At 45.7% G+C, this 26,083-nt stretch overlaps 1 protein-coding gene across 2 annotated transcripts in view; it reads right to left on the bottom strand.

Moving 5' to 3' along the window:
- Nucleotides 1-26,083, bottom strand: part of VPS54 (VPS54 subunit of GARP complex) — a 2,536,401-nt gene that overhangs the window by 1,937,676 nt on the left and 572,642 nt on the right. The window contains exon 6 of one of the 2 annotated variants that reach the window (XM_069608186.1): nt 2,371-2,408. In XM_069608186.1, the coding sequence (XP_069464287.1) occupies nt 2,371-2,408 (38 nt within the window). The remainder of the gene's footprint in view (nt 1-2,370; nt 2,409-26,083) is intronic. The other variant, XM_069608187.1, reaches the window with a different exon arrangement.

Here is a 26,083-nt window from a genome sequence, read left to right as displayed (position 1 = left end):
ATATAATCCAGAGGCTGGAAGGAGGGTACAGAAAAAGGAACAAAGACATGTTTAGCCTTGGCCAGAGCCTTTCTGGGGGGTTCCACCATGCCACGGGGTACCCCCGACAACGCCGCGTTGAGGGCGTTGATGGAATCGGCGTCGAGCGCAGCGCCGACAGCTTCAACGGTGTCGACACAGCCCTCGAGGGCAGAGCCCCGAGCGTGTCTCGACAGCCTGGGCATCGATGGCGTCGATGACTTCCTCGGAGGCTCAGCCTCGAGAGAGTCCGTCGAAGACCATGCGCCGCAGGCGTCAATGTCTTCTCCGAAGACTTCACAGGTTCTCGCGGTCTCGAGGGCGTCGTGGACCGGGACCTGGAACAGGCATGCCTAGAGCGACCATCCTTGTCCGACCTTGTCCGACCGGGACCTCAAAAGGCACCCGGTGGTCGCGACGACTGCTCGAGCTCGAAGGCAGACGAGCACTGTCTCTAGCACGGCCACGCCCAGCGCCCTCGGATGGCGCGGACGGACCGGAGCCCTGCGATTGATTGAAAAATCGCCAACATCTCCTTTCGGAAGGAATCCCATTTCTTAGGAGTGGAATGCTTGTTGGGACAAGCAACCCGCGAGCGGGCGGAGTCCTCAGAAGAGGACGGGGAAGGCGACCTGTGACAGTGCTTCCTGGAGTGCCGCGAAGAGGCAGAGGAATGGCGGGACCAACTCCGAGACCGAGAACCCCCGGACTCACGACGACGATGCGGAGCGTCACCCCTCGAATCATCCGTTGAAAGACGAGTGGAACGCGACTTCCGGGGCTTGGCCACCTTACCGACCGACAGCTTCTTCTTACGCTCCCGCAAGGCCTTCGATGTGAGCGATTGGCAGTCGACACAGTCATCCGTATCATGGTCCTCCCCGAGGCACCAGAGGCAAGCATCGTGCGTGTCTGTCAGCGACATCTTGGACCCGCACACCCGACACTTCTTAAACCCGGACCGCGGGGTGGAAGAAGCCGAAGACATCATACAATAGTCAATGAAGAAACAGGTTCAAAGAACCGAAAGAACAGGATTCAGTAGAATCGAGGCACACCGAGATCTCCTAAGCGAACACGTTCGTGGAAAAAACGGAACTGAGGCTACAGGCGTCGTGCGTTCTACTTCTAAAATCCGGTGACGTCGGGACAGCCTATCGACGTCATCCACGCAGGACACAGATAGTTTTTCCGAAGCAGCACAGCTATGGTGATTGCTGTCATAGATATGTAATACGTCGGAGGACCCAATCCCCTCGAAGTTAGTTTTTAGAACATCTTGTTTTGCAATAAGCATTAGAAGCTTGGGGTTTTGGGGGAAGTTGAACAAGCGGGTTTCCCATTTGTCCGGAACTGCTTCCCCCCTTCATGTGATCCTCCCGCAGAACACCACACCCAGGGTTGGGATCAGAAAGCGTCTGCCTCCCCCTCCCCCTCCCCACCCACGTGAGAAGGGTCCCAGGTCAGGTTTTCTGTTGGAATCATTGCTGATTCATCACAACACTTTGAGGTGAGACAGTGTTTTAGGTTTTAATGGTGTATTAAAACAGGAGACTTCAATGTTTAGCTGAGTGAGCACCTCAAGACTGTGTCCTAGTATATCGACCACATGTGCCTGCTGTCAAGTTTAGGTCCATCTCAAAAAAATATATGGTTAGCACAGGTCAACGGGATCAGATATTTTACAAGATTTTACATTTATATTCTGTTCAGCAAAGTCCTGAATTTCCCCCAGAGGACAGAACAGAACAGACAATATATGTGTACAGATTAAGTGCCAAATATTGAAAAAAATAAAATCACAGCTGTGGCATACGTGTATGTGGTGATCAGGCCCTGCACAGGAAGCACAGCCAGTAACAAAAATATCAAAAATTAAAACCTGCAGGATTGGCATGGTTTGTGATCATTGGTATAGCCGGAGTACAGAAGGCAAACAAAAACACACATTAGGCCAATGGTAGGAAAGCATTTTGACTAGCAATAGTACAGTGGTGCACAGAATAAAATCATATGAGAGGGGATCAGTGCAAACTGCAGTAACCATGTGTGACTAACAGGAGACAAGGAAACGAACTAGCAGTAGCCCGCAAGCATATTAGGAAGTGGATTGCGGGTACAGGAGAGGCCAGTCTTTCACTAGAGCTTCAAATAGTTACTGCGTTATGCGGTTGAAAAATGTGCTTAGGTTTTCATCCGGCCATATATATTTACCAGGGAGTCTGAAATACTGGGGTCTTGGTCAGAGGTGCATGGTCAGGTATTTCTTCTGGAAGAGGAACGAAAACTGGCAATGGAATCAACTAAATTATTTCACGGAATACCTTAACCTGTGATTATTAGCAATCTTACCTTAGGTACTTGCTCCAGATCTGTCCTGGATTTGTCTACTGTAAGAAAACACAAATTGATATATTCAGGTAGTACACCCCATGCAATACTACAGTTCACCCAACAAGCCAAACAAAAAATCATACTTCATAGCTGCTTAGAAAAAAAAACATGCACACACATTTTATCAGCTGAAACATGCCAATGCTTTTCAGAAGTCTGAAGAAACGGAACATGATTTCGGGCATGCCAAGGTCAGTCTTAAAGCAGAACTCCAGCCTTCCCATCCTCTAATAAACTCACCAAATCTTGAATAACCATAGCAGACTAATACCTGAATTAGCATTTGAGCCTATCCATCCTGCTAAATGCAAGAACAGGTGGGAGAAGAGGAATCTCTAGAAAGGCGATCTTAGAAATTCTGTCTGAGTTTCTGCTGACATAGCAAACATCAAGAACAATATTTTTAGCTCTGACGAGACAATAGGCAATCTCTAACAGAGTGGATGCTTTGATCACTGCTACCCTGGTCACAGGGTTGCAGTGATCGAAGAGCAAATCAGGCAGCTTCAACTCCAAAATGAAAAATGGACAACCTCTCTGAACGGAAAAACATCTCCTGAAGAAAGACCTCCTGCATTTCTGGCTTTCCCCAAAATATTGATTAAGGTAACCCACCCAACTGAATTCCTTTAGAACAGCCTGTCTAAGCTCCTCAATGTGGGCCTCGCACAAAATCTGGAAACTGAAAAAGCCCATGGTCCTAAACAACAAAAAGAGTAGCAAGCCTGACATTGAAATTTCATAGGTTTCCGGTAAAAGAAATGAACTTTAGACAGTCCAGAGAGATGGGAGATTTATCCTGCAGAAGCCACAGAATGATTTTCAGAGACTTAGGCAAATATGTAGTTGTGAAACACAGATTATTTGCTACTTGGACTGATGATGACTGGCTGGATAGCATGTCCTATAATTGCTCCGATTGTTCTTGAAGGTGGGAGGTACAGAGTTAAAAAACGTGGAAATGTTTGGGTGATTGGTTTTACTGTTTGCTTGTTATAGGAATGCCCATTTGGAATCCCAATTAACTGTCCTCTGGCTCGCTGACCAGACCATACATTTGCCACCCCATTTGTGAGCCTTAGGCTGTTGGGTGTTCTGGGAGGGGTGGGGGAGCACACATTTAGTAACTAGGCATTAGGCCTCAATGCACATTTTTATTTGTTTGTAAGTTGCATATACTGTTTGTTGGACCCAAACGGGAATCTCTGCTTGCACCGTTATTCCACAGAGTGCCATGTTAGGTGTGCCCAACGCCACTGAGATATTCCAGGGAAAGGACGCTCCAGCCTCTGATGTCATGTAAGTATGTAGCAGCAATACAATGCCCTCTATTTGACAGATACTGCACCTGTAACCCGTGGCAACCAAAATGTTGGAGTTGGTGTGGCAAGCATTATAGAAGCCTCATTGTTGAAAAGTGGCTGTCTCAAAAAAGGGCCACAGAGCACAAAGTGCCATAAACGGTCCTTTTCTACCTGGCCCTTCAAGCAGCCCACCATAGGGTTTGATGTCAACTATCCCCTGGATTCACCTATTTCAATCATATTTCCAGATCTTATATGTATGGCAAACAGATACTCTGTACACAACCACTTTCCGGTCTCACCTGACTCGAAAAAGACACAATGTGTGTGGGTTCCCAGCTATGTGCAGTGGATTGAAGTGGGTAATATGGGTTTGACCATGAGGAGATAAGAGCACAGATCAATGGCTGATAAACAGCGGAGGGTTGCCATGATGGAGAATCTACTCCTACTTGGAAAGCTGCGGATATTGTGTGGGGTATAAAGCATGGAGTGGCCTGCAGGATCACATAGTATGACCCCTGTGAGCAAGGTTTTGCATGGAGAGTATGTAATTTCTTGGAAGTCAAGTTGCAGTGCTACCCGCCCCACTTAGGAGAATAGGCTCCACAGACTAAACAGGCTATGTCACTGATTACCCCAGGCAGGAGTCCAACTTGTCACACCCCTTCTGGAACAGGACATGTAGGGATTCAGGAGCTACAGTGGAGACAGATGGTGCAAGGTTGAATACACTTCTACACAGAAGAAAGTACTATACAGGACATTCAAGAACAATAATGTTCTTGCGCATAACAGGAGAGCTCCTAGTGTCTGGGAACACCAGAGAATGATCCAGACCCTAATAAAACACCTAAATAACGAAATACCTCAGTAAACAGCTGGATGATTGGTTTCCTGGTCACAAGAGACTGCGGACGTTGTGAGAACAGGGAAACATTGAATCAAAGACCTTCATAGGCCTCGTCTCATCTGGGATTCAGATTAGAGGAAATGATATTAACTTTAACCATATCATATGATCTGTCGATATACATGAATACGAAGGACACCTGGCTCCCTTATGGAAGCCGCAGGGTGTCACAAAGTCGCTGCGGTAGTGGATACCACTTCAGGAATATCCCTGCGGTCCTGAATTGCCAGTGCGGTCTCGCCACGGAATCGGCTAAGAACATGGAGCGGGATTGGGGACGATTGCTCCCGATCCCAAGAGTTCAGCCATCCTAAACTCCCTCACCCACACGTGAAAGAGGGGATCAGACCAGGTCTCAAAGAGGACAGGGCATGAAATCTAGTGAGACGTGGAGCCAAAACACGATAATGCGGAATCCAGGACCTTTCCTCCATCCCATAACTCTTCCAGTGACCAGATATAGGAAGGAGCGACCTCTGGATGCGGGAATCAACTATGTACTGTACATCGTATTCATTCTGAGGACCCACCGAAGGAAGGGCCAAAGACAGACCGTGAGAATACAACTTAGATCGACGAGTGGGTTTGAGAAGGGAAACACAGAACACAGGTTGTATCTTACAATGTGAAGGCAAGGCCAATTCTACTGCAACAGGGTTGATAATGCAAGACACAGAAAAAAGACTGATATACCTAGGTCTGAATTGCCTAGAACAAGCATGCATCTTGATGTGTTCTGTGGATAACCACACTGAATCATGGGGTTTGTGTGTAAGGGAGCAGGGAACATTTTTTTCAGCATGACGGCCAGCGTGTTCCTGAGCGATTACCAAATGCTTTTTGCTGGTTTGTAACCCCGTCGTAAGACAAGACATACTTGTTCCTTGACTGAAAGAACTTTATAGTCAAAAGAGGTCAACATAGGAATACACATGGGATGATAACCATATGAAGCATGAAACAGTATGTCACCAATAGAGATGTGATAAGAGTCATTAGATGCATATTCGGCTTAAGGTAAGTAATGTGTTCAGTTTTCTTAATTTTCCGTAATGTAACATCGGAGGTATTGCCCAAAGGTTTGGTTGGCTCGTTCGCCTTCATCCGTCCGTCTGGGGGATGGTAGGCTGAAGAATGCGTTAAATGCCTAACCGTTTACAGGTTACTTTCCAAAATGCAGAAACTAATTGATTTCTCTATCCATAATCAAGGTTGGGAGGGTGGGGGAGTGCGATAAAGCAACGAGAAAAAACAGGAGCAGAGGGGACCTTCTTCATAGCAATGAAATTCGCCATCTTGATAAATGTTTCCACAATGGGTCTACCAAACTCGGCAGCTATTGCAAACATCAGGCATGATTTGGGCCTTCAGTCTTTACTGGCATCGGTGGAAGAAAATGATATGCAAATCTATAGAAAAATCATCCTTCCTGACATGCTCCCAATATTTAAATTGATAGCCGTAGAACTTTCAACCGGCCGTCTAAACAGTCTAACAAAATGGTCGCTAATACAGACAACAAAATTGAAGGAAATAGCCTGCACTGAAGCTGAGCTGGTCAGAAACCCTCAAAAAGAAAAAAAAAAAGAAAAAAAAAAAAAAAAAAAAAAGGGAGGTCGTGGACTGGATTGGCACAATTGACAGGGCACAATCAAACAAATTGACCACACACCTCCCTCCAACTTTCAACCAGCTAAAAATTCATTTGCCATACTGCCAAAAATTTCCGGACAAAAAACTAATGAGGACCTTTTTGAGAGCCCGTCTGAATTTAATGCCCACACGCGAAATCCTCTGCATCAGACTCCAGTCAGCCTCCAAAGAATGCAGAATATGTCAATCAGCAGATGAACCTGAAACATCTGTGTCGCACTGCAAGGCACTTAATCATGAAAGAAGCGCCTATCTCTCACCCCTTGGGATGTCAGTTTCAGTTCTAGATGAAAATGTGTGGTGGAATAGATTGATGTCAGGGGAAAAGTCAAAATGGACTATTGCAACAACAAAACTTCTGACAATCATTTTCGACAAAATGAAAGCACATGAAACAGATGTGAAAGCAGTAAATAACAGTAACTACTTTCACCAAGTCATCTCTACGAAGATTGCGTCCAGAAACTTTTAGAAATCTTCAGAATTCATAGGAAGCAAATTGTCTTTGTAAAAATCACAAGTTGATTATATACAAAAACAAAAGAAAATGTTTCCACAATGGTTAAAATAACTACTTCCATTTTCTGAAGGGAGATCAGGGATGAAGTCCAGAGAGAAAGACTGCCAGGGTCCTGTAGGAAAGGGAAGAGGTTGCAAAAGACAGACAGCCTGTTGTCAAGGGGTTTTGGCACGTGCACAGACTACACATCCATTGATGCAATCAGTAGTATCTTCTCTCATGGTTTTCCACCATGCAAATCATCATCTCTTTTTGAGGGTTTTCCTTATTCCAAAATGACCGACTCCGGGTAAGACATGACACCATGACAATAGGCCTCTTTGACTCTCACGCGTGGGTAACCATATCTTGTTGTCATGCAAGAATAAAGCTTTGTTTTCCTGATTTTGTGGATCTTCCTTAAGAAATGTTCAGATGTCTTGATGGGTATATATTTCTTTAAAGGAATAGTGCGCTCAAAAATATTATTGTCCCGAGGGTTCGGGCATGCGTTTTTAAGCGTACCTTGATCGATCGTACAAACATTTCCTATGCACCTTGCCATAGTTTTCCAAATTATATATATTTGTTTTAAACTTTATTTTTGGTTTGCCTATCACATCACAGGTGCGTTAACTCCCCTCCAACATTAGGGTACATGTAGTAATAAAATGACTCTCCTCCACCCCCGATCCATACAATGATCATATATATTTGCACATTTACGTTGTTTTGGCTGCTACGGTAGGGTTCCAGATAGATGGGCTTCATGGTGAGTTAAATCACTATCAGAGTTCTCCGTGTCCAGTGGGGTACCACCTATGTATGTTCTGAACAGAGTCCAAATGTCTTTCGGTCTACATGCTGTGGGCGTCATTCCTATCCAAGTTTCCTCGCATTCATTAACATATGTTAGGCCTATAAGGAACTGTTCTGTGCGTGGGGCATGGCTGCTCTTCCAGTTTTGAAGAATACACTTCTTGGCTACTGCGCAGGCGACACTGAACAGTCTCCTAGTTTTTTCTGGGGTTTTTCCTATATCGCCGAACAGGTATTTTTGAGGTTTGAGCTGCACTGTAATTTGTGTCATATCTTACAAAATAGTCGCCACTTCACGCCAGAACCCGGCTATCAGGGGACAGGCCCAGTACATGTGAAATGCATCTGCACGAAGGCTGCCACATTTCGGGCATTTTCCAGATAAGGAATTGTGAAACTTCGCCATTTTGACTGGAGTGTAATGGAGCTTATTAAGTATTTTGAACTGTATTAGTCTTAGCCCCTCATTCAGCGAGACCTTTAGAAAGGAGGCAGTATCTGGACCATTTCCACTCTTCTATTGTGGTGCCCATGTCCTTTTCCCATGAAACCTTAATGTTGTTCAACAATTTAGTGTGCATTTGGACTACGTTGTATAGCTTGGACACCCCTGTGCCATGAATACAGTGATTGGTAGCATGCGTGTTCAGGCGGTTCTACTGGGTATGTTGGCCATAGCTTCTTGAATGCCGCTTTCATACAGTGATATTGCAAAGTGACAAGTTGGTTTCTCCCTACTATGTCCGCAAAATCCTCTGGGGTTACGAATCTGGCGTTTGTAAACATGGTTTTTATTTTAAATTCATATTCCGGAATCCAAGCCTTCTGTATGCTGATGTCGCATGTTGGTTTAATGCCTGGGAAGTTCCATACCGGGGCCTGTGTATCATAGGGTGTGTCTATGTGGAGCCTCTTACTGATTGCGGCCCATGCTGCGATTGTACAGGATGCCGGATCAAATTTGCAGCCATCTTTGTGGGATTTTGCAATTATTATAGATCGCAGGACTGTTGGACGGACCGAAAGCCGCTCGATGGGGACATGTGGTGTTCTATCTGTGGGGTCCTGACAGTATTTAGCGTATTGTGCCTGCGCTACCTGATAGTATAGCTCGAAGTCGGGTGCAGCAAAGCACCCCCCATTTCATAGGGTTCCACTAGTTTGTCCCATTCAAGCCTGTTGGCTCCACCATTCCATATGAAGGTGGTCGCCATGGAGAATAGGTTTTAAAAGAAAGGTTTGCCTGGCCATATTGGGACATTACTGAAGATATAAAGGAGTTTGGGGAGTACCACAATTTGAGTACCGCGATTCGGCCAGCGAGTGATATGGGAAGTCTAGCCCACATTTGGAGTTTGGTATGGATCGTCTGCAATAGGGATTCGTAGTTGTCTACATATAGGGACACTATCTCTAGAGACCAGGATTCCCAGGTATCTAGTATGATCGGAGGCCCACCCCAGGCCATGCGTGTGTGTAGGGCAAACAGTGGCCTGTGTCAACGGGAAGATTTCAGACTTTGTGGTGTTTATTTTGTATCCCTGAGGGCGCAGTCACTGTCAGTGTGGGGGCTAGGTTCTTTTCTGGTTCCCGTATTTACAATAGCACATCATCTGCATATAGTGAGATGGATTGGTACACACCGGCCATTTTTATTCCCCTCAGTTCCTTCTCCAATCTGATTGCAGGCGCCACTGGTTCTATCGTAAGGGCAAAAAGAATGGGAGAAAACGGGCATCCCTGCCTGGTGCCTCTATGTAAAGTGAGATGGTTGGACAGAGTATGATTCGTTAGAACCCCAGCTTTAGGAGAGGTATAGAGCAATCTGACACACTGTGTAAAGTACGGACCGAACCCACATTTGTTAAGAACTTCGAACAGGTATGCCCATGAGACCTAGTCGAACGCTTTCTCAGCGTCCAGTGATATAGCCACTGCCTGTACTTCCGGGTTGATCTGTGCCATGATGCTGAATAGTCTCCGCAAGTTTCAGGCCGTGGACCGTGTTGGAATAAAGCTGCATTGGTCGGGGTGTATTAGGGCGGTCATTTTGAGTAGTAATCTAGTGGCGAGTAATTTTGCATAAATCTTGGCGTCTGTGTTAATTAAGGAGAGGGGGCAATAGGAGGAGCGTTCATGGGCAGGGAGTCTAGGCTTTAACGGCATTATGACCACGTTTGTCATTGTGTCTGGGAGTGAGCCGGAGCTCATTGCTTCCTCCCATACTAGAGTTAGTATTGGGGCGAGTATTGTGGAGTATGCTTTATAAAGTTCTGAGCTCAGGCCATCTGGGCCCGGCGTTTTACCAGCTGCCAATGATTTGATCGCTTCAGCAATCTCTTCGCTAGTTATTTGTTGCTCGAGGGCCCAGTTATCCTCTAGCGAGAGCCTAGGGAGAGTGATCTTGCTTAGGTATTTCTTTATGTCTTCCTGCGTGCGTGTGTCATGATTTGCATATATATTATTGTAGTTTTCGGTAAATTCAGCATTCATTTCTTCCTCCCCATGTACAGCTATTCCATTGCCTGTAAATATGCTTGTGATTGGGGTATGGTTGTATTCATTTCGTAATAAGCGCGCCAAATGATGCCCTGCTCTATTGCCCTCCCCGTGTCTACGTGCCCGGATTGGTGTGACCATATACTGTTCTTTGGTTGCTAAATTGTTGAATTTTTGGAGGTGTGCATTGATATCGGCCAGCGTATGTTTATTATGTGTTGCACTATATTCAGTTTTGAGTGTTTTCAGATATGTTTCAGTTTTAATTTAATTCAGTTCTGACGGTCTTAACGAGATTGGTGGTTTTAGACATTATGCTGCCTCTCACCCATACCTTGAATGCTTCCCATATGGTGGACCATTTGTCTACTGACCCTTTATTCAATCGGAAGAATTCCTCCATTTCAATATATAGCGACTCTACCACATTTGGATCCCTTAAAATATATGGGGGTATTCTCCACCGCTGAATTGGTGGTTTAATGTTGTGGAGAGATACCTCAAGCATGACCGGAGAGCAATCTGAGAGCGTGCGGGGGAGTATATCGCAGCACTCTACTGAATTAATCAAGGGGGAGGAGATGAACCAGTAGTCAATTCTGGACTCTGTATCGTGTACTGATGAGTAGAACGTATATTGTCTGTCTGTCGGGTGTATCCCTCTCCAGACATCCGTCAGGGCCAGCTCCACTAGGGCTTGGTGTATGATGGTGGCCGATCTAGTGAGGTTCCTTTGTTTACTCGAAGACCTGTCTAATGAGACAAAGGATGGACTTGCAGGATCATCTTTGGGTTTGGACTCCTGCTGAGAAGTCTGGGTATATATGGATGTTGTCATTACTGTATTTCAGGGGCCCTTTTTCCCTCGCCAGCTTCAGAGCTGTATCTCTGTCCCTGTAATTCAGTTGTTTGATGATGACTGTGCGGAGAGGGGCACCCGGCTTGGGTGGTGGAGCAAGAGTGCCATGTGCCCGTTCGACCAGAAATTGTGGGAAGAATGAGTCTTCACCCAAGAGGGAGTTCAGCAGGGTTTCAATTCGGGATACCATTGGGCCTTTACAGAAGGATTCTGAGAGACCGACTATACATATGTTGTTCCGTCTCGATCTCGACTCCAAGTCATCACACTTGTCCCGGAGCTTATTCATTTCCCCTTTCAGGAGTGTGATGTTGTAGGTGTTTTGATGGGTTGAATCTTCAATTGCACTGATTCTGTTTTCAGTGTCTGTGATCCTGGCACTTTCTTTGTCCACTCAGGCTTTGAGGGAGCCTATTGTTGAGACAATGTCATCCAACTTAACATTGATCGCCATGAACCCATTTTGCACTGTGGTTAGGAGATGATCGAATTTTGTGTCATCTGTAGCCGAGGATGCGGTGGCTGTCGATGGATCTGGGCTTTCGGAGGTTGTTTGTGAGTTTGTGAAGGAAACCATTAGCCCAGTCTTCCTGCTTTTGACTATGTTTTTTCCGGGCATCACAAGAGTGTCTGTTTTGATTATCCTATTTGAAATTATGGGTGTGAATGTCAGAGTAGATTTGGAAATGTCTATGCCAAGAAGCAGAGAAACTTGGGTGCCAATTAACAAGTGGCGTGGTTTTGAGACCGACTGTGCCACAGTACTGGTACTCGTCTCCTTCTCGTCCCTGTAATCTTCAGTGGTTGGCAATTCGGTCTTCTGTGATCTCAACTTCAGGATGGCCTGGTCTGGGCTGCAGGGTAGGGTGTTCCACGGAGTACTGACACTTTTGTGTTGGCCAGCGTCGGGGTTCACATGACTGGTCCCACCTGCGCTCTCCGGAGAGGACTCTGTTCTCCCACGTATCCACTCGCTCCTAGGTTTGTGTTGTTACAGGGAAGAGCGGTGATCCTTTTATGTGCTGCTCTATAGTTTGTTTTGCTGGGTTTTGGGAAAGAGCCGCCTCACTATTATAATGTCCGCAGGGGCAGAGTGCTCCGGAGGCGTTATTGACTGACAGACGATAGCGGGCCGTGTAGGGGAGAGCTATACCCGCACCCTCGCGGATATTGGCAGGGGTATGTTGTGGCCTCACACAAATTCACTGTATTCCTGCTGTGTATTGCCGTGCAGGGGTCTGTTGATCTTGATTTTAACAAGGGTCGGGCCGGTTGGTTTCCTCTCCAACACTCCTCGGCTACAATGTCGGAGCGTCTTGTTCAGAGCAACCATGTCTGAAGGACCCGGGAGTTACCATAGGCGCCGGCCCCTGTAGATAGCAGGTGTCTGCCGGTCGTATGTTGCTCGCCTGCCTCGTGCGTTGCACGGATATCATCCGCGATGTAGCGAACCCTCTCCCGCGTCCTTCCGCCCAACAGTCTGTGTTTCTAGCGGGTATCGCCCTTTCAGGGCTCTGCTTCTGCTATTTTAATTATTTTTCCCTGGGGCGCCGCAGGGACCTGGACCACGTGTAGAGCGAGTGTGGATGGTGTCCTGCAACACTTCCTCCAGTGTGCGGCCGGCCCAGTGAGGCGGGAGTGGGACCAACCGTGTTGTGGCCGCCGCGGCCGATCACTGCCCAGTGGGCTGTCCCCCTCTGTGTGCTATGGGCTAATGTAGCGCAGCGGCCCCGGACAGCACAGGGGATGCGAAAGCTGCTCCCCAATGGAAGGCAGGGTAAGGTACAGTGACTATGCCTCACTGGGAATGGGAGGGTGCAGGGGGGCAGCGATGATCCTACCAGCCGGGCCTCTGTCTTTGTACCGCCGCCAACGTCTGCAGTCGACACTCTGGGCGCTACCGGTATCCGGGGCAATCTAGACTGCTGTTGTTGCTGCCCTCGTCGCACGCCGCCTGCAAGGCCGACTCTGCCCACGGAGAGGCCTGTGTGCGACCCAGAACCGCGGCTCTCTCGTTGGTCTTCCTGGAGCCGTGGAGCGGCACGGAGCTTGACCTCTGCGACCCCCGCTCGTATTCAGGTGTCCGGGTCTGATTTCTCCCGTTCTTTCGCCGAGTAGTCTCAGGATGCCTTATACGAGCAGCTCAGCCGTGTTCATGGTTCGGGGGATACAGTAATGGGATATATTTATAAAGGATTTTTTTGCCGCAGAGGAGCTCCACTATTAGGTGGCCACCTTGTTGCGCAACAGCGCCCCCTCCCCCTAATTTTTACACAAGCGAAATCAGGCAGCAGGGCGCGGCCATCTTGTGCTAATCTTATCAGTTGCTGCATCGTCCTAAGGTGAACTGCCCTGGCGGCACTAAATCATCCCCCGCTCCTGAGGCTGACATCACTAGAGGCGTACCGCCCATTTCACAACGCCAATGCACGTCTCGTGTCAACATTCTGTGTGCTTAAGGTAATGACGCGTCTCCATGGAAATGGCAGTACGCCTCTTTCCTCAATAAGTATAAACAGACTGCTTCTCATCAGACATCAGATTTGATTTCCAATCATCTGTCTTTTTTTGTGTATCCTGTGCCTCGATTCTGCTCTGTTCAGCTACCTTCGTTGCTCGTAGTCCGTGCAAACAGATACTAGTACTATCATTACTATCCATTTTTATTTTGTCACATAATGGCAACAATACAGCCCTACCAGTACGAGCCGGAGTATTCTGAGGCAGAATTACTCGAAAGAGAAAGATGCGGAAACGATGGGGCTTCGGATGACAGTTGGGAGGATGAATCACCAGATCAAGAGCCTGAGCCTAGTCGCATGGACAACGTCTCCAACTGGTGTAACTGCAATCGGTGCAAGGTAATGCCAACCGAGGAGGAGAACTGCTGCTGGAAAACTCTGGATGCTTGTCCAACATATCAGAAGACGAGATACGGGCGCAATGCCTCACACGGTCCGTGTTGAGGATTTATGATGGTGCATATGCACGAACTTCGCGCAACAGTTTGCCCTCGAAATCCAAGTAACGAATAGGTGTACTCTAGATGTGATGTCACTTAGGCCACTAACATTTCATGGGTGTCTCCTATATTGTCGTAACTTTGATCTATCACTGCCAAATGAATGTAGTCTTGCAATTCTATACATCACTCGTGATTTGGGGAAATCATAGTGGTCATTTTATGTTTATTTCATGTACAACCATCAAACATTATTACTTTGTGTCCCAAATGTAATGGAATGCATAGTCTCTCAATATTGTAATGTGTCTACGCTTTAAAGCCCAAGTGGATTGATCCGTGAAGTAACATTTATACTGGGAACAATGCCATAGGATACAAGATTGAATTTTCAACTAAGGTTTAATACACTTATCTTGTTCATTTAAAAACAGTTTGTATCTTTCTCTTCCACAGGTGGTACAGGCTGGTGGCCTATCGTTCGTTTACATGGTGACTTCATGGGAGGCTTGGACACTGCGTTCGACGAGTAATACCCGCCTGTGTCGTTGGTGCCATAAGAGACACATTCCCCAGTGACAGCGGTCAGCACAGGGAATTTTCCCACACTGTGCTGCAACTTGAACTATATAATGTGTAGTACATTTGTGCCATCAAAAACAGCAACAAAATAAAATACAACTGAACTTTTATGAATGGTTGTTTCAATTTTTCAGTGAATCAAGTGTCTCCATTCAGCAGTGTTCCAGCCCTTTTCTGCATGCCTCATTCCCATCCATTCCCCCCTCCATTATCAACGGCAGTTCGCACCAGTTGTGTGTGATGATGGAAATGCATCGGAGGGACAGGGCCTCCGTGTCCTTGTCCTTTACTGCTTTTTATCGCGTGTTCCGTCATGTTTTCCACGCAGGAGTTCATGTGGGACTCCTGGCGGTGCAGCTCTCTCCCCTTTGGTTTGATGAAAAGACCCATCGTATACCCTTATGGCACCTATGGGTAGGGGTACAACCCTGTGCCGCTAGTGCATGTTTTTGGGCACCTGTATGTGACCCACAGAGCAGGGTACGGGCTGGTGGCAGCTCTGTGCTGAAATGACTGGTGCCCTGAGCGTCCTCCATTTTGGGATGCCCAGGCCCTGTCAATGGAATCGGTAGATTCCAGATGGAGACAAAATGGCTCCCCTGGCCTCTTGCCTTCCATCACCTATTACCTTGATCTTCCCGAAGTGCCGGGAAGCCCTGCCTCTGTCCCTTCCCCCTGACTGGCTGTTGGGTGGAAGTTCCGTATATGGTAGTGTGGGGAAGTGCCGACCAGACTGGCTGGAGCCTTCTCAACGACCGTATGTTGTGGGTACGCCTGTGGGTGGGACCTGGGTGAATGGAGTGTGACGAATATACATTCTATGTTGTGGCTGTCTAGTTTCTGGTGTTTGACACAATGGTTGAGACAGCCCTGCCCGAAACCGGTATGAATGCAGCTTGGAGTGTTGAATGGCTCGGTACTTGTCCAAATACACATAACTTGTTGTGAGTGTCTGGAGAGAAGTGAATGGCCTGAATACCTTGTGTGCCTGATTGGCTGCCTGCCTGCATGAATGCCCGTAGTCGTGATTGGATGCTTGAGTGTGACCCAGCGGAATGAATGGGAGATCAACAGTATATCTGGGGACCTCTCACTGCTAGGAATTGTGTTCAGAAGCTGAAGCCCACTATGACGAGTAACTGGAGTAACTGAAGCTTGATCCTGAAGCCCTGCTGGATGAGAAGAATTGCTGTTGCTCTCCTTCGCAATCTGAAAGCTGCTGTGCTTCAAGAACTGACCCAGAGAGGACCTGGTAATGCGCCCTCTTCCCGAGCTACGAGGGACCATCGTACACAGTTGATCTTTGCCTAAGCTCCCTGGTAGACAGATCTTCGACAGGATGCCAACCCGATACGGGGACTGCTGCGGAACGCCAAGGAGAAGCGCCCGGACTGTTGTCCGCCACTGTCGATGACCGCCGTCGCCGACTGGAGCCGCTGTGCTCCCGTTGCCTAAGAACTTCATTGATCCAAGGACACTCTCGTCCGCATCGTCACAGCCGTATCCTGCTGGAGAAGGCCTGACCGTCGACACGCCGAGGAGCATCCACCGGTGGGTTTCCCACCACCCAAAGACCGCAGAGATGCTGACGACTCAATGCCCTTGTTGGGCCACAGTTCTTCAACTCTTTGCGGTCCAGAACTATCGACACCGAGGTGCCCCGCACGCCTCTTCCTGGCAGGACGTTTACGCTTCCCCGTCAACAAGCACCGCTGGGAACGACAGAGCCACTTCACCTTCGTAGCTCGACCTGTTCTCCGTCGGACGTTCGATGACCCGTGACTCCTGCCTGAAAGGGAGGACACTCAAGAAGGGTTGTCAATTTCCCGACGTGGAACGCTACAACGCCAGGTACTTTGGGGTTGCAGAACTATTGGAAAGTCTAGGGTGAACAATATATGGACTGGGCTTGTATCTTTCTTCTACAAGTTGCCCAGGTTGGGGGGGGATCTCCACACAGAACTGTGTCTAAGTAGCGGGGCCAGTATTCTGCCTGTTGCTCAACCATCTTGCATTCCTTCCTCTCTCTACTTCTGGTTTCCTCTTTATTTTGATCTGTGTGTCATTCTGACTGTATGCACTTTAATAAGTTCTAATAACGTTAGTGGTACCACTTTAGAATTGTATATATTTACCATTGTTGATTTTCGGAGTACAAAGTGAGTTATCGTGATTGTGTATATGACCTTGAATATTAATTATATAAAGACTGTGTTGTAACCGATACAGTGTGTGGACATTCCTTTATGGGTGCTTGGGGACTACACTGTACTTAAGAACCAGCTTGCATCACCTCCTGAGAAGCTAGGCCTTGATTGCTCAACCACAACTACCAATAATAGAGCATCTTGGCAGGGGTCTCTGTGCCTCCCCTCTACCATATAGAGAGTGGAAGTGCAGACCCCCCCCCCTCCGGTCTTTACAATGTGTGCTGCCAAAGGGGGCTGGCAGGGGTGGGAACGGCCAAGGTGGCAAACACCATGTACACTTCAAAGGTATCTTACGCGCAGGGGCCATTGTTCACATGGCCTCCCCAGACCCAGTGTCTCCAGGCATGCTCCCCTAAAGCAGACCATGCCCCTGCAATCCACATAAGTGTGTCTCCATTCAGCAGTGTCCCGACCCTTTCCTGCATGCCTCTTGGACGTCCGTCCCTCGTCCGTCCGTCCATCCGCCCCCCCCCCTACCCCATCAATGGCAGTTCACACCTGTGTCCGTGCACTCCCAAGGGGGCTGGCAGGGTGTGAAAAGCCAAGGTGCCAAACACCATGTACACTTCAAAAGGTATCTTAGGTGCAGGGGCCATAGTATGATATAATTCCATCTTTCTCACGCATTCATGCAAAATAATTTTAATGATGTGGACCTTTTTTTTTAACAGAATTTCCAACAATGCCTGCTTGTATGGTTTACGGTTGCCGTTCTAAGACTCATAACAAACCTAAAGGGACAATAATGCATATATTCCTGAGGAATGTAGATCTAATAAGAGAATGGGTCAGATATTGCGAATTTGCGCCGGAAGAGCTTGAAAGTAGAGCCCAGGATGTCTTGGGGGACTGGAGAGGTGATCGATTCTGCATCTGCAGCCTGCACTTCACCACGAATATGTACGACCAATTGCAGTACACAAGAAGCATCGACTCAGAATGTCTCGTAAATTGCTTCCAAATGCAATTCTAACTCTATTCATGCACACGCTGCCTCAAGTGAGTCACTGTTCATGATTTAGCTGTAGGCCTTGGGGTAGTGAACAGGTAAACTACATGGACTGATTGGCGTTTTAGGTTTAAATGTTCCTTATAATACTTTTCATATTGACAAGATTGTATTGCTCTATAACTACACCCCAGTTTGCTATAAATCTGTCGCTGGTTTTAGGAGCATCATAGAAAACTATTTATGGCCACAGAAAACTAAGCTATAGTGCCCTTGGAAATAAGCATAATCTTTTCTTAATCAGTTGCTTTACATGTCAATTGTTTTAGGTTAGCATTTCTAATTCAAATCTAATTTGCCGTTTTCAACTCCATGACAATGCACTGAAATTGAAGGAGCAAGTTTCTGCATCCATTTCTTTCCCGGAGTCAACAACAACTTTGAGAGCGTATCAGGTAGTTTTATTTCGCTATTCAGTTCCGGAAATGTATTATGCATGGAATTAGAGATAATAGGAAAAAGTTTACGTATCCTGTCTCTTTACATAATGTTTAATTCATGAGTTTTTATTGATATGTACCATTGTCTGCATCCTATTGTGTGTGTTCAATGTAACTTTTTTTATCCATACTAAAACAAGTACTGTGTTACAAGGTGATGCAGGTACTTCGACTACAATTACATTATCCTTTGGAGCCGATCCAGAGCCTGAGGTATGCATACTGACAGTTCCCTTGAATGAAAGAAAGTATATCCTACATCTGATACTCTTAGACAGTGACATTATAAACGAGCATCTTTTGCAAAATACTTACAATCAGTGGGTTTCGCACAGTGATCTCTGATGGAGTACACTAGCCATCAATCAGGTGAAATTTGAAATGTATATTTTGACTAAATGACATACACAGTGTAGGAGGGTATCTATGTAAGCCATGTGTGCGAGGAAATAATTTGATTTCAAATACAATTTACTTTTTTTTAAAATCAATATTCTATTCTAGGGATGTATACAAGATCAGGAAATAGAAGAGGAGGCACGTGGATCCTAGGTGGCGGACCAGCTTGCTGGTGCAATCGTTACAGTGAAGAACACGGTTTCACAGAAAATCAAGAAGGCAAGGGAAACTAAAACAATTTCGATTACAAAAGGTGATTTGGGCTGGTGTCTTCATAACATGCTTTTTAAAAAAATCTAAAGTGCTATATACTGTATGGTGGATTTACATTGAACATGTTTTTACAACCCATCTCCTAGAGGCCCAGAAGTAAATGAACTATGAAGACACAGACAGCTACTGAAACCAGAGATGCTGCTTGCCAAACCAATTTCACCATGGAGCGACTTTTATTTGAGGCGCAGCGTGTTCAAATCAATAAGCAGACTCGAGATGCATATGCCCAATGGCCAGAAAATGAATTGAATGTGACCGGCAAAGCCAGCAAAGTGTTGTTGGACCATTGCTACAATGCGAGAACTCCACAAGATGAAGATGCTTTTGAATTACTTGCAGACCACTTGCCACAATCGACACCCGCAAAAAAAGGGCCACCCAACAAACAATCAACATTGATGTTTTCTCTGATTCGTGTTCAAATAACACAAGCTGAAATAACAGAGTGAAGTCTCAACATAATTGACCGAGGAACTAGCCAAAGATCTCGACTACAGTTTGTCCTGTTCGGCTGATATGTCCACCACAGTTGAGTCACAAAACACATTCATGAGGGACAATATAGTCTAATAAAGGAGCCCAAATACATTATATTCGACAGTTGCCTGCTGGAGATTATACTGATGCTGAAATCTGTCCATCCAGTGAGAGGGGGGGGGGGTGGCAGAGTATGCGGGAAGCCATTGTTGAATGTGACCCGTGTATCACAAGGCACTAACCTGAAAATACAAGCCACCCGTGATCTGCTCCATGCTACATTTTCATGGTCCGCTCAACCGATGCCGTGGAAATTGCCAGCTGGAAATCTACTGTGTGCAGCAGCTTTACTTTTCAGTGGCTCTACTTTTAGTAAGTTGTCCAGTTTCTGTCAATTTGTGGGACTCTAGTTCCTTTCTAAAACGCAGTACTACAAATATCAACATGAATATTTATTCCCTGCCTTTAGTGAAGCTTGGAAAATTGAACAAATGTCAATTGAAAGGACAGTCTCTGACAAACGATTCAGGCTAGCTGGCGATGGACAGTGTGACAGCCCCGGATTTTCAGCAAATTACTGCACATACCACTTTCCGGACATGGAAACTAAAAAAATTGTAAGTTTGGTGGTCGTGCAGGTGTCTGAATGTAAATCCTCAATGGCCATGGAGAAACATGGTTTTATAAAATCCCTGGAAGATCTCCAATCGAGGGGAATGCAAATAGACCTCATAGCGACTCACAGACCGGTTTCAATAGTCAAGACAATGAGAGAGCAGGTTCCAAATATTCACCATCAATTTGATGTATGGCACGTTGTCAAATCAATCAATTGAAAAATCTCAGCTGCTGGAAAAAAAAAGGTTCAGAAAATATTTTACAGTGGTCCCGGTCTTTCAGCAACCATCTTTGGTGGAGCTCCAAAACTGGAGGATATGATGTTGGCCCCATTTACAGCACGTACAGCACGAAGAAGCCAGGTTTCTTCTAACACCACAATATCTTGTTTACTTAGCGTACTTTGCATGGAGGTCATGCGGTGGGAATAACCTCTAGTGTTCCAAGAGGTAATATAAATATGATCTTTCTGGGTCACTTGTTATGCGTTCGTGCAGTATGTTTGCGTGACTTGAGGGTAGTGAGAAGCGATATTTATATGCAATGTTTCCAAAGTTGTTTTTCTTGTGTTTTCTTTTGTAAAATAAAATTGAATTTGTTTTTTTACAACTACATGTGACCCTCAATAACTAGTTATTAAACACTAGTTTCTTGCTGACCTAGACCTACCTACTATATACGGTTGACTTGGGGTAGCTTTTGACTCTCTTTCTGTTCCTTATCATTCAAGAGGGGACAGTTTCATCTACATAAGGAGTTTCCTTGACTAGGGCAGTTTTCTTCACGTTCAGTAGGATGAACAATATTTTGGCTTGATCTGAGGCATTCAATTGCGGTCTATTAAGATAATGTATGCGTCAGTGTTAGGAAGGATCTAATGTCTCTAGTATCACCTGTGTATTTAGGGGGCGTGGGAATATTTGGGGAAGCTCCTGGAGCAGGCAAGGTGGCAGGAGTGAGAACTGACTTGGGGTCCGAATGGGAAGCACCTCCCGTAGCACCTCAAGGAGCAGTGGAAGGAAGGGATTATGTATTTAGTTGTTCCACAGAATTCTGGAGAACCGACAGACTGAAAGAGAACTGGGTTCTCTTGGCGAGAAGTGGCCACCTCAACCTGCAGTTTCTGCACTGCAGAAGGTACATGTTTCAACACTGCGTCCATGACTTGGAAGAAATAAAGGGTTCTCACAATCGGTCAGGTTTTGCGTGGAGAACTCAGAAATCCTTGGAAGCCAAGTCATAGTGCTAACCCCCCTAACCACAGGGGAATAGGCACCACAGACTGAAAAACAAGCTATGTCACTGATTACCCCGGACAGGAGTGCTTCTTGTCACACTCCCTCTGAAACAGTAACCGTAGAGATTCAGGGGCTACAAGTGAGAGAGAGTGCAAGGATGAAGACACTTCTACACAGAACAAAGTACCATACATGACATTCAAGATCAATAATGTCATTATCTGTAACATGGAAGCTCCTAGCATCTGGGAACACCCAAAAAATGATCCAGAGCCTAAATACCTGAATAGAGAGGTGGATGACTGGTTCCTGGTCACAAGAGACTGCCACTGTTGCGATAATTGGGAAACGTAAATCCATGACTTATAGTTTGGATCCGGATTAGAGGAAAGGACCTACACTTTAACCATATCATATGATATGATCTATCGGCACACTTTAATACGAAGGACCCCGGGAGTCACGTAGTCGCTGCGGTAGTTGATGCCACTTCAGAAAGGCCGCTGGGGTCCTGTATTGCCAGCGCAGTCTCGCAGCGGAATCGTGTAAGAACGTGTAGTGGGATTGGGGGCGATCGCTCCCGATCCCTTATGGAAGCCACCGGTAGTCACGTAGTCGCCATGCTAGCCGATACCGCTTCAGGAAGGTCGCTGGGGTCCTGTATTGCGGGCGTGGTCTCGCCATGGAACCAGTTAAGAACGTGAAGCGGGATTAGGAACGATTGCTCCCGATCCTAACATCTGGCTACTAAATGTACACAAAGTATTTGTAAGCTAGGGTTTGAGCTTCCTTTGAGGAAAACATTGGGTTGTGCATGCTAGGACAGGAGCAGGTAGGGGATATCCTGTAGGAGAACAGTGAATGTCATTTGAATATAATGTTACTTTTAATAGGTGGGCTGGTAAACTAGTCCAGATATTGAACAAATAAAACATAAGTTATCTTGGTATTCTATGTTTGTATGACTTGTCTGTTAGTCTACTAGAATTATATGTTGACTGTCCATCTGCATTTAGACTGTATGCAGTCGAACTAGGCACATCAGTACTTAGAGTGTGGGGGAGGTGGATCATTACTGAAGAGTTGGGTGAAGGAGGGAACCAAAGCATATGTTATGGATTGTACCCTATTACCTATTCAAGTAAACAAGTTCTAGATAGGATAGGGGTTTAATGGCTAACCTAATTACTTATGTCACCTAGAATATAAAAGTTCAGAAAATCACACCAAATAAGCGAGGATTGAAGTAGATGTAGTCTTTCTACAGGAGACATACATTTAGCACTGTGACAGCTCAAACATTTTAAATGCAAAGTATACCTCGATCCATTTCAAAATTAAGTCACAAAGCATTTGTTTTTTAGTTCATATGAATCTCCGGTCTGTTGTGTACAATATCTTTAGGCTCACAAAGGGTAAGATGGGATAGACAACTGTCCCTTCGTACTTCAATAATATATTGACCGACCTTGTGGTACCAATGGTCAGTTATTCATGGACCTACCCCCTAAGTCATATGAAAGGCAACAATATGTTATGGGGGGGCGATTTTAAATGGATTGTGCCACTAACTCATCTGCGGACTGTAGGTACATGGGAGAGGAACGAGTATGGAGCTTCGGTAACTTCTGGACGTACCTGATCTAATGGATGTCTGGAGGGTCAGGAATCCGGGGATAAAAGAATAATCGTACTCCCATGTCCATGACTCTCACTCTAGACTACTTCATGGTTTCAGAAAAATTGGTCAGTAGAACGTTTCAGCAAAGATGAAAGAACCGGGAATATGGTAGAGACGATAAATCCAATAGGTAGTATAGGGAAGGATACAAAGGACTAGCGATGAAGCCAGAACTCTTTCTGGATGAAAGTCAATGGGTAAGACTGAGAATTACTTCGAAGACAATGAAGGCACATCAGATGCACATTTAGTGTGGCATGCCTATAAGGCTATGATTAGTGGTGAAAGTATTCGTCGAACTAGCTATATTATGAAGAAAGGTTTAGTGGGGATAAAGGCCTTGGAATCCGGTCCACAAGCGAGGCAAAAGAAATATGCATCCACAGGAGCTGTGGAAAATAAGACCAGAGTAGACAGACTGAGGAATATACTGGTTGGTCCCTAGCTGGTCTGGGGGTACTCTATAGTAGACCATCCTTTTGGAAGCATGGGGGTAGTGGAGATAAACGTTTGGCCCAAAGACTCCAAGTGATGTTGGAAAGCAGAATAGCAAGCTTTGTCAATAACAATACTACTCTGATAATCACAAATAAGGGCATCTGTGAATGCTTTCAAAACTACTATATAACAAATTATTCAGAGACAAGGATACTGAGTTTATACAGATTTGACTCTGATCATTATTGATTCCCAGGCCCAACCATGGAAAATGGTGCAGGGGGCTGTAACATTTGGCTCGCCAGATGTTTTGGACTACAATTCCCATGATCCCTTGCCATCGACTATGCTGGTTTGGGATGGAGTTGTAGTCAAGCCATCTTGAGAGACAAAGATTGCAAATCCCTGACCTGGAGGAAGTCATTGCTGCATTTGGCCAATTAAATAGTGGGAACACTCTGGGTCTTGATAGGATACTGGTGGACTTTTATCTGAGTTTCTCATGCCGCCTTGCCACCAATATGAACGGCAGGTTTACCAGCTCTCAGTATGGGTAAATGTGCCCTTACATAACAAAGGCGTTGAGACCGCTGATCCCAAAACCTGGCAGGGACCACACAAAATGCAAAAATGATGCCCAAATCTTTGCTTAAGATGGATGCTTAAATGCTTGCTAATATATGTGCCAACAGATTAGAGGGTTGCATAAACAAGATAACCCACTTCTCACAAATAGATTTCATTAGAGAAAGATATGGTAATGACAATATTAGGAGTCTGATCGATGTGCTGGGAATGACTGACAAATGCTGCAGCATTCCTCTCCTTGCCATTCGTTGATGCCAAAAAAAGCACTCGACAGGGTCAACTCTAAATGTCTGGCCATTTACTTTAAGCAAGTTTGGCTTTGGCAAACTCTTTAGGACTGTGCAATTGCTTATATAAAGTGTGGCAGCAAGGATCTAAGCCAATTGGGTGATATTCAATGCATTCTATTTAGAGTGGAGTACAGGACAAGGATGCCTCATTTTGCCTTCAATATCACAGCTTAGTAGGTGGAAGCCTACATAAGACAGTCACATGGTGAAAGGAAGCCCGCTGGAAGAAAGCATCGAAGATCATAACATATCCAGATGGCATGGTCCTTTTGATGTATGGCCCTCAAAAAATTATTTTGAATGAGGCTGCTAGGTTATCAGATTATACGGTGAACTGGTCTGAAAACTGAGATCTTGCCATTGACAACTTACTATCATGAGAAACGTTTTAAAACAAGACTCCACTAAGCAAGGAGAAATAAATGTAAGCATGGTGGAGGCTACCAAGAAGGACATTGTTTGCAAGGTGGAGTCAATTCTCACCAAGTATCTGGGCCAAGATAAACGCAATATCCTCCTGAAGGCACTTTATATCATTCAATAGCTCCCCTAACTTTTGGTAAGCACTTAGTCAAAAAGAAGTAACACTAATATTTCTGGGAGGTTTGTGGGGAGAGGGTAAACCACACAGAATTCTATGCCACATGCTCACGTCCAGTGTTCGGAAAGGAGGGTTGGGATATCCTGATGTTGAAAAATACCACAAAGGGTTTATACCCAATTCCTTGGCTGGATCTTGCAAGAAAGGATTGACCCATGTGGGTGGACATGGAAGACTGCTCAACTCACCCATTCCATCAAACTAACTTATATTCTCTGGCCAGGCTGCCCTGCAAGATGCATCTTCTCACAACCCACTGTTAAAGCCAAACAAGAACCCCTTACCTCTTGGCTGAAGGACAATGAGCAAACACTTTGGTTACATGAGGAAGGCTGGTTATGGTACAATGCAGCATTACAGAATGATTAAAATGGTCAACAGGAAAAGTTTGGTCACCAGGAACGTTATGAAAATCATGACAGTTGGAGTAGAAGGACATCTACTTGCCTTGAAAGAGCCCACTTGATTAGGAACAAGATAACATAACAGTTGTATTTATAGAGCACACACTAACCTGCAGATTTGCATCTTGCTGCTATTAACAGATAACCAATGTTTATTGTTACCCAACTTGATGCTACTCATTTTATCGACCTCGGAAGGATGAAGGGCTGAGTGGACCACTGGGATTCGAACCGGTGACTAAGGAGGTCAAACACAGGCCTCTGTAGTGGATGCATTAGTCCACTGAGCCTTAGACCCGGCTTTAATATATAGAGAAATAATAGCTTGAAGAACTTGCTGATCCAAATGTTTAAGATCAGATATTATATGGTGAGGAGGCCCAAGCTTTGTAGAATACTTGAATCCAGTCCATGCATGGTTGCCACCGTCTACAATTTTAGGTTCGGTGAAAAAGAACACGCTGTTAGGCCGGACCGTTAGCGACACTAACGAGCAGAGGACCCGAAACAAAATATACCCACAGAGCAATGAGAGAAGTGGGGTGGATCTATAAAAAAAAAAAAAAACAAATTCTCTTATACTGGATTCCTGCAAAGATGCAGAGCTTGGGCCGCCTTCATCAGGATCTCTTTTGGGGCTGTGGGTGTGAAAAAGTTGACCTACAGCATTATGCTCTGGGACTGAAGTAGGGTTTAGGAGTTGTGAGCAGATGTGCTAGACCGTGTCAACGTGGGCACTCAAATGGCCAAAAAACAGTTAACTGTTATCCTACACTAATTTCAGGCTAGTCCCTTTGTCAGAGGGAACTTTCAACACTGTGATTATAAAGCATGAGTGGCCAGAGGGAACTTTCAACACTGTGATTATAAAGCATGAGTGGCAGCCAAGATGCAGATACTAAGATTTTAGAA

Source organism: Ambystoma mexicanum, chromosome 4q, assembly GCF_040938575.1.
Source record: "Ambystoma mexicanum isolate Mex_15411 chromosome 4q, UKY_AmexF1_1, whole genome shotgun sequence".
In the NCBI taxonomy this organism is placed as follows: domain Eukaryota; kingdom Metazoa; phylum Chordata; class Amphibia; order Caudata; family Ambystomatidae; genus Ambystoma; species Ambystoma mexicanum.
This window is presented reverse-complemented; position numbering and strand designations above follow the sequence as displayed.